Source organism: Rana temporaria, chromosome 8 (genome assembly GCF_905171775.1).
Source record: "Rana temporaria chromosome 8, aRanTem1.1, whole genome shotgun sequence".
NCBI lineage: Eukaryota > Metazoa > Chordata > Amphibia > Anura > Ranidae > Rana > Rana temporaria.
Window position 1 is genome coordinate 76623445 of NC_053496.1, and position 14814 is coordinate 76638258.

At 40.0% G+C, this 14814-nt stretch overlaps 1 protein-coding gene across 3 annotated transcripts in view; it reads left to right on the plus strand.

Annotated features, from left to right (window-relative positions):
• PRKG1 (protein kinase cGMP-dependent 1) overlaps nt 1-14814 on the plus strand; it is a 1173427-nt gene that overhangs the window by 887044 nt on the left and 271569 nt on the right. For all 3 annotated transcript variants that reach the window (XM_040362065.1, XM_040362066.1, XM_040362064.1), the window contains exon 4: nt 1116-1221. In XM_040362065.1, coding sequence (XP_040217999.1) covers nt 1116-1221 — 106 coding nt within the window. The remainder of the gene's footprint in view (nt 1-1115; nt 1222-14814) is intronic.

The following is a 14814-nucleotide window of genomic DNA, read 5'->3' on the forward strand; positions in this document are numbered from 1 at the left end:
GGGGAAAGGAGAGCTAGTGAGCATGAGTTCTTTGGAGGAACCAAGAGAATGATTTGGTTGGTATTCTGAGACAGGTTAGTGAAAGTTATTGAATGGCTTTGTAAGTTGCTGTTAGTATCTCCCCAAAAATGTGTTGGGTGAGCATAAGCCAGTGCAGGGATCGGCAGAGAGTGGTTGTAGACACAGAATGATTGGTAAGGTGGATGAGTCTGGCAGCAGCATTCATGATGGACTGAAGGGGGTATGTGAGGGTAAGCCAATGAGGGGAGAGTTGTAGTAGTCGAGGCAAAAGATGACCAGGGAGTGAATTAGAAGCTTTGTGGTGTGAGCTGAGGAGTAGAGAGATAGATGATCTTAAACAAAGGAAATAATTTAACCAACAATTTTATAGAGGTTGTAAACCCTCATGTTTTTTCACCTTAATGCATCCTCTGCATTAAGGTGAAAAAACACCTGGCAGTGACCGGCCCCCCAGCCCCCCCATTTTACTTACCTGAGCCCTGGAATTTTCCACAGTGGAGATGCGCTGTCCCTCTGCCCAGGGTTCTCGGCTATTAATTGGATAGATTGATAGCAGTGCAGCTCTGTCAATCAAATCCAATGATGCAGGCGCCAGGGAGCGGGGCCGAGTCCTACATTTGGCGTCAATGGATGCCGAATGATGGACTCAGGAGCGCGCCAGCTAGGTAACCCCCTGGGAGAGTGCTTCTTCTAGGGGGTTATATGATGCGGGGAGGAGCCACAAGATCTGCAGAGGGACCCCAGAAGATGATGTTCGGGGCCACTCTGTGCAAAACGAACTGCACAGTGGAGGTAAGTATGACATGTTTGTTATTTAAAAAAAGAGTCAAAGCTTTACAATCAACTTTAAGAACTGGTAAGGTGGAAAATATAACTTTTTGTGGGATTTATTTATTTTGGTTTATTCATTGCACTGCCTACATTTTGCCACAGAAGCTATCTTCATTGTCCTTGGCAATAATTATTATTATTCCAATTATTGCCTACCAACACTAGTACATTAAATACTGAAATATATTAAAGATATTTTGTTAAACATTTTTATTATACATCTGTATTTAATAATACATATATTTTCCCTATTTCCTTTGCAGCACTTACAAATGTGAAACTGTGGGCAATAGATCGACAATGTTTTCAAACTATAATGATGAGGACAGGGCTAATCAAGCACACCGAATATATGGAATTTTTAAAAAGGTATGTGCTGTTATTACAATCTAATTGTATGCTAAAGTTTTGCATCTGCTACATTGGCAAAACAGTGATCTATATTTGCTTGTTTGTTTTACATATGCTCATCTTTGAAGGTCCCTATAGGCTTCGGATTGCAGCTCCTACCCACAGGGTTATGAAGCCGTGTTTTTATAATGCATGGGTATTTTTTCTTGGCAAATTGCTGCAGCTGTTAATTAAACTGAAACAAGTGCAGAGACCACTAAGGTCATTTTTGTATTTGAAATACTGTTATTTCTTTTATGGATCATAGATATTCACAAATTCTAATGTACATCTTATATACTTTTGCATGTACTGACCATTCATCAGCTTAGTCTGGTATGGCATTCGAACTGAGTACAGTTCATTGCTAATATTCTGTCGTATGTCTCCTATATTATCTCTGGTGTAGCTCCTCCCACATTTCGTATGTAGTTTTACATTTGCATATGTTCGCAAATTGGTCATCTTCTATGTTCGGGGATATATAGTACTTTGATCTTTTTTTGTCCACTCATCTGTAGGTGGGTTTGGTCTGGATTCTTATCAGCATCTTCATTAAAAATGTCTAGGACTGGCAGCTTTGGCTTGTAAGATTAGCAACTTAGATTTTGATTAAACACTGTTAGTAGCTATCATATATGCTTTCTTATGCTCATCGTTCTTTTTTTTTTTTTTTTTTTGCTGTACCTGTTTCAGTATTTAATAATTTGGCGGTTGTTGGGTCCACGACAATGCTGCTGCAGAATTTACTTGTACCAGTCTGGTGCAGGACACATGGCTGAGCCCTTTTTGCATTATTGGAAAGCAATATGAACACAGAGGCGGGATGCACTGTTCACCTGTATTTGCATCCAGTGCTTACCTTCAGTTAGGGACAGATGATTGGCTCTGTAAATACATAGACAGATTCCATCCAGGGCCGATAATCTGTTCCTAGCCACAGGTAACAATGTAAATGAGTCCTAAAGGGCATTAGACATGGGCAATATCTGGAGCAGATGTGCTCAACCTTTCCTTTGTGTGAGTCCTAAGGTTTACTTTTACATGAGCAAAGTCATGAAAACTGATTAAAAAAGCATAAAAACGGAACCCAGTTTATATCAGTTTGTACATAAGTCTTTAGTGCAGTTTAGTTTATATCAGTATACAATTATTTTTCACATGGCCCTTTTTTTTCATTGTTGAGAAAATAGTCAAAGGTGGACAAAAGTATAAACCTAAAAAATATGTTTCTTGCCTAATAATGGACTTAAATGGAATGAATGTACATTGACAACATTTACATCTGTTTATGGGGTTGTAAATGGATGTACATTCAGTTACATCTGCCTGCAAACAGCGTTCATTGTGGTTCTGTCAGAAAAACTGACACCGACTGAGCGCTTGCGTGAATACTGTATGCGTCCAAGGTAAATGTTTCCAGTGCTTTTGAGTAAAACAAACAAAACAACAAACAGATATGAATCTAACATCTTGGAACCCTACAAATGAACAGTGGTTACAAAAATCACAGTATGATGCAAAGAGTGTTCTCTACAGTATATATTATTATAAAATAATGCCCACTCTGTTTATCCGGCTAAGAAGAATGTCAAAGGACTGAAGAAAAGTTCCCAAATCAGAAAAAAGAGAGATGTTCATGCATTTGTCTATTGTAATACAATGCTTTATTAACCATCCAACACAGAATGACTATCTTTCCATAAGCTTTCCTATGTTTTATTTTCCTGCAGTAGTTTTCTACATTCTTAAGAACTCTAAAATGCTGACCCAAAATTCTGCAAAGGATTAAGGAGATAAATGTAAAAAGGGATTTTCTCTTCACTGTTTTTTTTATTTGTTTTCCAAGTAGATATTTCATACTAAGCGCTTTAACCTTTGACCACAATAGAGCTTCTCCAGACGACTGCCAGGCTTAATATGGACAAGACTCTAATACCGAGAGCAATATATTATCTAAATACAGCTTTACACATATTTTTAGAGCAGATAAAATAATCTAGTAATCCTTCACCATTTACATTTACATTAATAGATGCTTAACATTTTCCACACAGTATTCTGCAAAGTAAGTTTTCTGTCTATACATTTATTTTTTAGCTTTCATATTATTGCATATTTTGCCTCACTATACCATCCTTATGTTTTGTAGCTGTATATAAGATTAGGGCAGGCCATACATGTTTTAAATACCAACAAACCGAGAGAAAAGATATTCCCCCAAAAGAAGACCAATAATAGAACACTATGGAATAGACAATGAATTTTATTGAGTAGGAAAATTAGTGCAACAAAAAACATATAGAAAGTGGCAGATAAACAGGGTGGTATCGCAGTTAAAAAAAGACAACGTTGTCAATTAAAATCAAGGGAATTGCAGCTGCGCATCACACATGCATAACCCAATCTACAAACACACCAGATTCATGCTCACAATTGTTGGAGCACAGCTCAAAGTAGAGACACCCCCGGTCTAGGTATATTGTACAGTCCTGTAAATAAGGGGGTTCCAGTGAGCTGTATGTGCTATTGGGAGGTAGGTCTGTTACTTTATTAATAGGGCAAAAGCTTGCTAATCACAATGTAGGTAGAACTCAAATACAGTCCATAAAGAATCAATGGTGTGATTAAAGCAGGTATGCACAGGCTTCAATAGTTGCATATATAGCACAAAGTACGGCACTGGGCTGCAGATATGGGGGAGAGTATGAGGCACAGAGGTCCGGCTGGTATGTCTGTAATGATGGACATTAAATAAAGATGACAAAGCTCACCAGCTGATTGATAGCAGTCCTCCTTCTGTGTAGCCTCTTAGTACCCCATTATACTCACAGGACAAAAGCTGAATGCTCAGTGTGCTGAGCGGCACACATGCAGGAAAAGACAGCAGCTCACTGCTTCTCCACTGCGTGATCCGTGCCACAATGCGATCGTGCAGTTAATCGGCAAGCTTTAGATGTCATCCATGTGCAGCCAAACAGAGAGCGCAAGAAGCCTGATAATAGAAACAGGGTAATTCCTCAGCAGCTGCTACTTCTGGGTGGACGTGCTGACGTCACGCTGACGCATTTCAGCAGCCAATGATCGCTGCTTTCTTCAGAGCCATTTTAAATGTATATCAGTTCAGCAGGAACAAACCAAAATTTGAACTGTGTATTGGCAGGCTGAATGTACCAAGTTGATCGATCGATCAACTTTGGTACAACTAGTATGCCAGGTTTTACCTGAGATTATCCCTAGTGACTGCTTTAGCCACTAGCAATAATCACTGTCTTCTCCTGGCAGGGACTGCTGCCCCAACCCCTGCCAGGAGCAGAAAATTAGTCAGCAGGTGGGATTCCCACATCAACACCGTCTGTGTTGATGGGGGGATCGAGCAAATTTCTTTCCTGCAAGGAGATATAGTTATTATGTGGGGTTTCAGTGTTTCAATGTTTAAAACAATCCTCTTGTTTTATTTCTCGTACCATCTAGGAGAAAAAACAAAAGAGTGTGACTCTGCAGTCACTACTTCTTTGTTCTACGGTAACTGTATAGAAAATGTGTCTAACTGCAACAGAAACAAGAGAACATTCTCTTCTTGCCTCTGAAGCTCTATAGATGCAGTTAGTCGTGGGCTGTAGTACGTGGTAAAATCTCTTTAAGTAATTCTGGTTGCAGGCTCTTCAGCAAGATGATGTAATAAAATATTTTTTGACATTCAGAATAAACACAGAAGGTACAGGTAAAAAACAATTATTTTTCTCAGTTTGATATACAAATGTTTGTTTTATTAGATATTTGAACACAAACTACTCATATTACTAAAATACTATACTTTCTTGGATATTAGCAAGCTTACAGCTGTGAATTTAAATTAGGGAAATGATAATCCAAATATATGACTAGGTTCAGGCTGTTATTAAGCTACAACACCAAATGTCTGCCGAGTACGGTAGGGTATACTGTAGCAAATAATATAAGTATTAAACATTATACACAAACAATAGTTATTGAAACAATAATGAAACTATAATAAAAAATGTTCTAACAATAAACTCTGGATAGGACTTCAAACGCTTTCATGCAGTCCCTTACTTAGAATTTAAAGGGTCACTAAAGGAATTTTTTTTTTAGCTAAATCGCTTCATTTACCTTACTGCAGTCCTGTTTTCATGTCCTCATTGTTCGTTTTTGCTATGATGTTGCTGTAATCCTTCTCTGTTCTAAACAGTCTGTTTCCTGATGAAAAAAGTCATGGGAGCTTTCTCTCTGTGGCACTAATCAAGGAGGTGTGATTACTGTGTGTCTTAAACCCCTCAGAACCAATCACTTTCGTTTTACAAACCATCACTGCCCTCTATTGGCTCTGTGTCTCTGTACTTCACAGAAGCATGACACTAGATGCATAAACGAAACTAAAACTACATACATTATATGATTGATTTTTATCTATTTTTAATCATTTTTAAAAGGAATCAGTTAACTATTATGCCTCTATAACCTGTAAACAGTCATTTCGGCAAAAACAATTTTTTCCTTTACAACACCTCTAACAATTCTTAACTGCCCTCTGTACCAATGAAATAGCTATGGGCTGCTCTACATATACTCTCTTGGCTGGACTTCTGAAATCGGCACCAACTAACATGTAGCCACTGTCAGTCTACTAGACTAAAAAAAGAAGTTTCAAAAAGAGAATTTTTTGTGCCGATCTTCAAAATCACACTAACTGACCACAACCATATTCAAAATCACACTAACTTACCTTAACCTTATGTCTGCTCAAAGACTGGTCATACAGCATTTTGGAGAGTTTCCCTAAACTTAGGGAAACAAAATTGGAAACAGGCAGGGTTTTTATTGCAGTGTTTTTATTGCAGTGTCTCTTCTGCAATACAATACACTTCCCTGCCTGTTCACAATCCCATGTAGAATGTCCCCTGTGTCGGGCAATCAAGATGGCTAAAGATCAGCACCTGGAAGAAAACTAGGGGAAGATGAAAGGCAAGGGACTTTGAACAGTTGGAACTAAAGATAAGTGTTTTTACCTTTAGTTTCAATTTAAGGTCCCATTTACACCTCTCTAGTAAGTTTACTGGAGGATTAATGCATACATCTAGTGTATGGTAGTCATATAATTAACCTTTTTTGTGTCAAGGGGTTCAATATATTTTGAATGGTTTTCCAACACACCACAGAGAACAGAAAAGTGGATGTGCTCTTTTTTTCAATGAACCGTAATGCACAGATGGTTTCCTATTTGAGCGTGCATTGGGGTGCCATTGTATGGTGGGTCAAGGTGCCATTCAGAATGAATGGCTCCACAATGAAGATTGTATGCATTATTATGAGTTTCAATAACACATGGTAGAACATACATTTTATTGTGTGTCACTGCAATTCACATGCCTCGTACACATATACGGGATTCCCGGCGGTAAAAAGTCCGCTGGGAATCCCGAAGGGGAAACCGTGAATCTGCTCGGTAACTTTCTCCCTGTACACACGAGAGGTTTTCCCATCAGGAAAACTGTGGTGAGAGCTTTGGCCGGGAATCCTGGCCGTGCGTATGCTCCATTGCAATTTTTGCCATAGGAAAACTGACCGCCGGGAACAGGTTCTCTTTTTTTCCCTGCAGTTTTTTTGTTAGGAAAACTGCGATGGAGCATACACACAGCCAGGATTTCCGGCCAAAAGCTCTCATGGCAGTTTTCCTGCCGGGAAAACCAGTCGTGTGTACGAGGTGAAGTTGGCTGTGTTTTGTTGTAATGTTTTCAAATTCTTTGCAATAACGATTTTCTAACAAATGTCAGTTTTTGGTACCACATTTGCAAATGCTTGGGAACATAAACAATGAGGTTTCCAATGGCTATCCATGGTATAAATTGCATGTCTGGTTAAATATATACCCACAACAATGACTGAACTGCATTTGTTGTGCTGACCATCAAATATGTTTTGCTGTGCGGTAGAGATATGATCAAATGTGCAGAATTTTATACTGATCTTGATTTTATCTGTTTTCAACTCACTGTAGGGATTCATCATACACATTTAAGCATCTCTAAATTAATTGTTTTAGGAAGATTTTTTTGTTAGCATTTTTTATAATTGCTGCAATCTTTTTTTTGTGATTAATAAGCATCCTCAAGACAGCAGTTAAACAACTTCATTGAGTGTTTAATTTTTCTAAGTGCAAAATTACCTGTTACAGCAAAGCCCACTTTTAGTTTTATGAGTGTGTAAACTTTAATTGAAATCTAACAAACGGTGAACAAGACAGGGGAAATTCTCCTGTGGAGAAATTACTAATAGGCCGAAACTAGGGAGCCCATGGTTATCAGACTGCATGTGTAAACCTAATATATAAACCAATTAAAATATACTAACGTATTTTAAAGCCTCATAATATTTAGCCACGGTAGGTCACAGAATTTAGTTTACATATTGTATAAAGTCATGAAATTTCAATACATTAGGCTGCTGGAATTAAATTATTATGTAGAAAGAATTACATGCTACTTTATTGGTCAAATTATAATATGTTGGAAGTATACCCATTAAAATTCTCAAAAGCAATATGTAGTAAATGCACACCTGTCATTATCATTAACCAGCTGAACTGTCTTTATAAATCAAAAGCAAGCACCCTTAGGTCCCTTTCACACGTGCGGACGAACGGACCGTTTATTACAAGTCCGTTTACGGACTTGTAATGTATCCCTATGGGATTGCAGATTTTAGCGGATGATGCATCCGCTAATGTCCTTAACGATCCGCGTCCGCAAAGTTCCGCTTTTTCAGACGGAAGAAAACCCTATTTTTCTTCGTCTGGCGGAACGGATAAATACGGACACACGGTCCGTATTCATCCGATTCCCCATAGGGGAGAGCGGAGGAGAGACAGGGTGGTCTCTGCACAGTGTGCGGGGACCGCCCTGTCCGCCGACAGCTCAGCGGGGATTAACGGAGGAATCCCCGCTGAGCCAAACGGGGTAACGGAGCGGATCAATACGGATCCACTCTGTGTGAAAGAGCCCTTAGGCTGCATTCACACCTGAGCAATGAACATATCGTGTTTTGCATCATGTGTTTTATCACGTTTTTTTTGCATTAAAGCCCATTGACTTGAATGGGCCTTCAAGTACCAATATTGGCACTGAGCTAAGTGCATTTAGAGACATGCATTTTTGATCACTTTAACAAAATCCATAATAAAATGTGCAACTGCTACCCATGTTTGGGCTACCTTTAAGCCATAGTAACACCACAAGTATTCCACACAACTATGGCGCTATGCAAACAAGGCCATAAATGCATGTTTCTGCCCGCATTTCAAGGCCATGCAAATGTGAATGCAGTCTTAATCTTAGTACACACTAATAGCAGATGGAATGAAAAAACCTGACAGCTCCAGTTGGAACCGCTGTTAGTACAGTGATCTTCCCCGCTGAGCTGTTGTGTTCTGACAGGGGGACGCCCCCCGCCAGAACACTCCGGTCAATGGCTGAGAGTGCTAATCAAAAAGACCCCCGTTTCTTGAATCTTGTACAGATAGTTTTGGTAATACAAATTTGTACTGAAGGCAACATGTAGGCTGCTGTAATTAACCTTCTGCTGATCTGTATTAGAGTGTTATACCATTTTAGCTATCCTTCAGTGCAGAAAATTTGTAATGCTTGAGGAAGTTAAAAAAGTTCATGTCATACTTACCTGTTCTGTGCACACAGCAGTCTTGATCCTCTTCTTCCCGGGTCTCCCGTCAGCACTTCTAGCCCCTCCTGCCTGCCAAGTGACCCCAGAGAAAGCAGCTTGCTATGGAGGCACTGAAGCAGGTTCATTCCCATGCCACTGCTCTGCGTGTCCATTCACACACTGAGCCGCTGCTTGGCCCCACCCCCTCTCTCTCCTCTTGTTTACTGGCTGTGATGGCTCCCGCTGCTGTCTTAGCCAATGAAGAGGAAAAGCCCTCAGAGAGCCAAGGCTCTCGTGCACATCGCTCGATAGTGATGGGGCTCAGTTAAGTATTGGGATGGGGGGCTGGGGGTACTGATGATGGCACAGAGAAGAGAAAAAGCCTTGAGCCTTTAGAACCACTTTAAGTTGGCCAATAAAAGGTATCACTACAAACTTTGCATTAATCTCCTTATGGAATGCTCACTGTCTGAGACTGACCTGAATACTTTGGGTTTGATTTTCTAAATAAAAATAGACTGTTCATCTTGGAAAGGAATTTGTTTCCCAGAGCTTAGTGAATGTGGTGAATTTTCACTTTGCAAAGAATACCAATCACATACAAGGAAGAGAAAGAAAACAGCATTTTTGTTTGCACATGATTGGATGATGGAAGTCAGCAGAGCTTCACCTCATTCGCTAAGCTCCCAGGGACACTCCCTTGCAAAATGAACAACCTTTTTTACTTTTAGAAAATCAACACCTTTGAGTCACTGTGATTGATTTACTAAAATCAAATAGGTTCTTTACTGGAAGGGAATTTTCTCTTAGCTTAGTGAATGAGGTCAAGCTCTAATGACTTCCATCATCCAATCAAGAGTAACCCAACAAAATTATTATTATTATGTTTTCCTTGCATGTGATTGGGTATTCTCTGTGAAGTGAATTTTCACCAGATTCTATTGCAAAGTGAAAGTTTATTTGCAAAATAAACAGCATACTTGCCTTTAGTAAATCAACCCAACTGACTCAAAACAAGCATGTACTAAGTGAAGTGAAAATGAAGACAAAACTGCTAATACTAATGCTTATTCCAGTCGAAGCCAAGGGAACAACATTAAAGCCAGGCAGCTATTATTTTTTTAATGAGTGGAGAGGTCAGCAATACGATTTATATTTCCATCTCTATACCGATTGCCTTTAAAATAAATTTTTTGTAAGCTACCTAATGTCTTAACGAGGAGTTCCCCCTTGGGGAAAAAAATTAAGTCAGCAGCCACAAATACTGTAGCCGCTGACTTTTAATATATGAACACTTGCCTGTCCAGGGAGTCTGTGATGTCGGCACCCCAACCAAATTTTGGATTGCCTGTTGGGTGCTGCCACCACAATCTCCACTATAGGAAACTGGAAGTGAAGCCTTTCTGCTTCATAGCCAGTTCCCTACTGCGCATGTGCAAAGCGTGCTGCACTTTCTAATTGACCCGGCGGTGGAGGAAGGAGGGTGGGGCAAGTGAGTGAATGAGTGAGAAACGTGTATAGCGCAACACATGCGAACGGAATCCCCTCAGGGTGCTTAGTATCCATTTCCTGCTATATTTTGCCTTCAGAATAGATGGGTTTTGAGTTTTTTCCTGAAGGCCTGGTGATCCACTTCCGTGCGGATGCTGGTTGGAAAACGTTCCACAGTCTAGGTCCTTGGACTGCAAATCTTCGTTCTCCTTTGGACTTGTATCACACCTTGGGTATCTGGAGTAGTTTTTGATTGGTGGAACGGAGAACGCGATGGGGGTTGTGGCATTTAAATTTTTGGCATAGATATTGGGAGGCACTTACTAGAACACCATCTCCCAGAAGTGGGGACGGGGACCTGTCAAAAACAGGTCCCCGTTCCCCCCTCCCCCCTGAAAGATGCCTAATGTGGCACTGAAGGGGTGGAGGAAGCAAATAAGCAGAGGTTCCACTTTTGAGTGGAACTCTGCTTTACATTTCCAATCACCCACAACAATGAGCCTGGTGTTTACTTTGAGCCTTTGTAGACAAGTAGAAGGTTAGATATTTATAGAAACCTATAATAGTAGTAGGTAAAACATATTGAACAAATCTGCAAAAATAACCAGTCACTGTATATTAACATTTTATAGTTCTGCTAAATTTGGATTGGCAATGTCTGTTACTGTAAGCAGTTACTGTACTGTATTAGCATAAAGATTTACATAGAGCCGAATGAAAGAATTCCATGTATTCCCCCATCCACGCTAAAGAGCATGGATGGATGAATCTCCTGCAGTTGGCTGTTGTATTCTGAAAAGCTGGTACCTGCTGCTGTAAGAATGCCTGAACAGTGACTGCAGCTGATTGGGCGTAGTTGCTGTTTGGCCAACTCTTTTCTGTCCAGTTTGTTAGGCTGGGTGGTGTCAGTTGGGTTATCCATAATTTTGGCCAATTTGAATTTAAGGAAATTTGAGCAGTGTATGGTCAGCTTTATACCATGGATTTTTTTCACTTGATTCCTGAGGGGTTAATACCCTGTTGTCAAGACAAGGATATAACTATTGTATGCCATCAAATGGGGTTGAGGAGTGTGTAGTGTCTGGACTGAGTAGAAAGTGATCAGAAACCATCACCTGTCACTTGATTAGTGTATGCGACTCTTTTTAAAAAAAGAGATGTATATCCCTTTCTTCTGTGGACCATTCTCTATAGAAAATTACCATGGCTCATTGAATGTTCGTGGGTTCCGGTCCCCGACACTTGCCTTGGTAGGTATTGTTTATTCATCACTAATAATGACTTTATATACACATGTGAGGATCATACACACACATGTGTGACATTTATGTACAGGGGTGTGTGTGCTCCTCCCTTTGCTGGTTGCTTTGTTAACAATCTTCATTGGTATACATGTGTTTTTTTTATAGAATCTATGTTCGCGCAAAAATAGTTTTCCTGAAGAAGACCGCTACTTGTATTAATAAGGTCAAAAGGCAAGGGGCTTTTTGCGCCCATAGTGATATGTATACAGTACTGTTAAATCCTACCTTGGTTGTTTTTACAATTATGTACCAGATATATGGATGTTTTTCGAAGCTCATGTCCTGAGATTTTTAGATGGTGTCTCCCATCTGATACAATTATTGATATCTCATTTACTCAATTGATATTTAATAAAATGTATACTTTTTTTTACGAATTCCACTTTCATCATTTATAGTTTCATTCATCACTGCAACACAAAGCCCCTAGGGGTAATTTTCCTTCTTTCCGAGTTCTATCAGGGGTATTCTATTCATTGCATTGTAGTTAGATGTATTACATGAATGAATAATCAGTCTTCAAACAGGACAAATGAAGGATTCAGGAAAGAATGGGCTTGGTAAAAAAAAATATTGGTGCTTATGGTGGATTTACTCTGCCAGCAAGGATAAGGATTAAAACCTAAGCCATCAAACCTAGCTGTGCATATAATATTTTCCACAATGGAAGTACTCAAAAATATGCCCACTGATTTGCTAAATTTGGTGATTTTCTTATTTTACTTTAAGACTTTTCTTACAACGATAACGGCATCTCTAGTAGTTATAGTAGACTTTGTAAGAATGCACTCCTATGATAAAAGAGAAAATATTTTAAAACACAATTATCCCTAATTAGTTATGAATAATCTTTGACTATGAAAGTCAAAAGGTGATCCTAATTTCAAAAACCGTGTGCTTTTTTTGCATTATTTAAACATCGCTTTATAGTCCATGCACATACAATGTACACAAGACATTTACTTTTGAAGGCTGGTTTTGCCTTGAGTAACAGAGCACAGACATCCACTCATTCAAGCAGAACAGAAATAAAGTTTAATACTAAAGATGTGCCAAATATATCAGGAGGTGCCATTTGCTAACTGTCCACTGAAGACTTAGTTTCTTATATCAGTGCCAAATTTGTGTTGATCACTGAGCATTCCTTGGAACAAAGGAGAAATGCAGAGCCAAATCCAGTTAATCTATTGTCATTTAAATGTTCCCTCAGAGAGATAAACAAAAACTGCATGCTGAAATTCTTACAATAGAATTTTATTTCCTGGGCAGTTAGAAATAACAATGTCAGTTTGATCAAATTATAGAATCTTAAACAAACTGAAAATATTTCAATATCAAGTATTGTTTGTTTACTTCCATCGTATTACAGAGTTGCTAAGTGAATTGTATTTTTTTTTTTGTATTTGGAAAGCTCTATGAAATTGAGTCTCGGTATTTAAATGGCTGTTTTGACACTGGTTTGATTTTCCTTCTTATTTAAATAAGACATTTGTCTTGCAGAAAAAGCCACATGTGTTGGTTTACAAAGAATTGTTATAAATGACGCTCCTCTAATGCTTTCTTAGTGTGGGCCCTAGATAAAACACCCTTTAGAGCAGTGGTTCTCAACCTTACTAGTGCCGTGACCCCTTGAGAAAATTTCCCAAATTGTGGGGACCCCTAACAGTAAAATTATTTTCGTAGTGTAGGTTGTCAGCATCCAAGTCAAGACAAGTAATTTGCTCCCCTAACCCAAGGACATTTAGCGCTCCCCGAGTCCCCTCCACTAGTACAGTATTAAAACCTCACATGGTACATTTTAGCATATACCACTCGTTCTTTGTTCACCTTTCTTTCCCTTTTATCTCTTTCTATCCTAATTTCTTGTTTCCCCCCCCAATCCCTCTCTCTAGCCGTCCTTGTTCTTTCTCACCCTTTTTCTTTCTTCCTCCCCCTCTTTTCCTCTCCCTTCCATGTATTCTCTATTTTTATTCCTTCTCTTACTCCTTGGTGGGGGGGAAGGGGATGAGTGGCAATGCTGGGTGGGGGGGGGGGGGGGTTTCTGATCAAACAGCTTAGCTGCTCTTGATTAAGGTCATCTGCTGATCTGGGGGCTGTAGTTGGAACTTTTAATGGCAACTACAATCACAGGTAGTGTTACTATGTCTCCGACTAGGTGGTGTCTCGAAGCAGTGACACCTATGCTAAAATCAGGAGACAGGGTCTCCTCCAGCCCCTCCCACCTCACAATCATCACCAGTCAGCAGACCTCTAGTCTCTGCCCCCCAGCCATGCCGTGATCTGAACGGGCGGCTGCGAAGAGGCCCGAGTGGGTGGCCGTGGGCTCCAGGAACAGCCCAGCTGGGCGGCCACACGCTGGGCAGCCGCAAAAAGGCCGGGAAAGTGGTTCCGGGCTTCAGGAACAGCCCAGGATTTGGTGACCCCTGGAAAATCATAATTTGACCCCCGAGGGGGTCCCGACCCCCAGGTTGAGAACCACTGCTTTAGAGGGATAGTAACATGTACTTTTGATGAGCATATATTTGGAAGCATACAAAACAGGTCTGCACAGCTGATGTTAAGCATAACAGAGACACAAGGGAGATTATTTACGAAAGGCAAATCCACTTTGCACAAACAAGTGCAAAATGCACAAACAAGTGCAAAATGCACTTGAAATTGCACTGAAAGTGCACTTGGAAGTGCAGTTGCTGTAAATCTGAGGGCTAGATTTGAAATGAGGGGAATCTCTGCTGATTTTATTATCTAATCATGTGCAAGCTAAAATGCTGTTTTTTATTTTCCTTGCATGTCTCCCTTGGATCTACAGCGACTCCACTTCCAAGTGCACTTTCAGTGCAATTTCAAGTGCACTTTGCACTTGTAGTGCAAAGTGGATTTGCCTTTCGTAAATAACTCCCAAAGGTTGACCTCAGCTCAATCCTGACATGTTTCACAGGGATAGGGCTTAACCTCCCTGGCGGTAATGCAAAGTCTGGCTCGGGGTGGAATTCCAGTAGCATTAGCGGTATCCCCGAGCCAGACTCGGGATCACATGGCAGTATCCAGGCAAAGTTACTTACCTTATCCCCAGCATCCTGCAATGTCTCCCTGCTGTGTG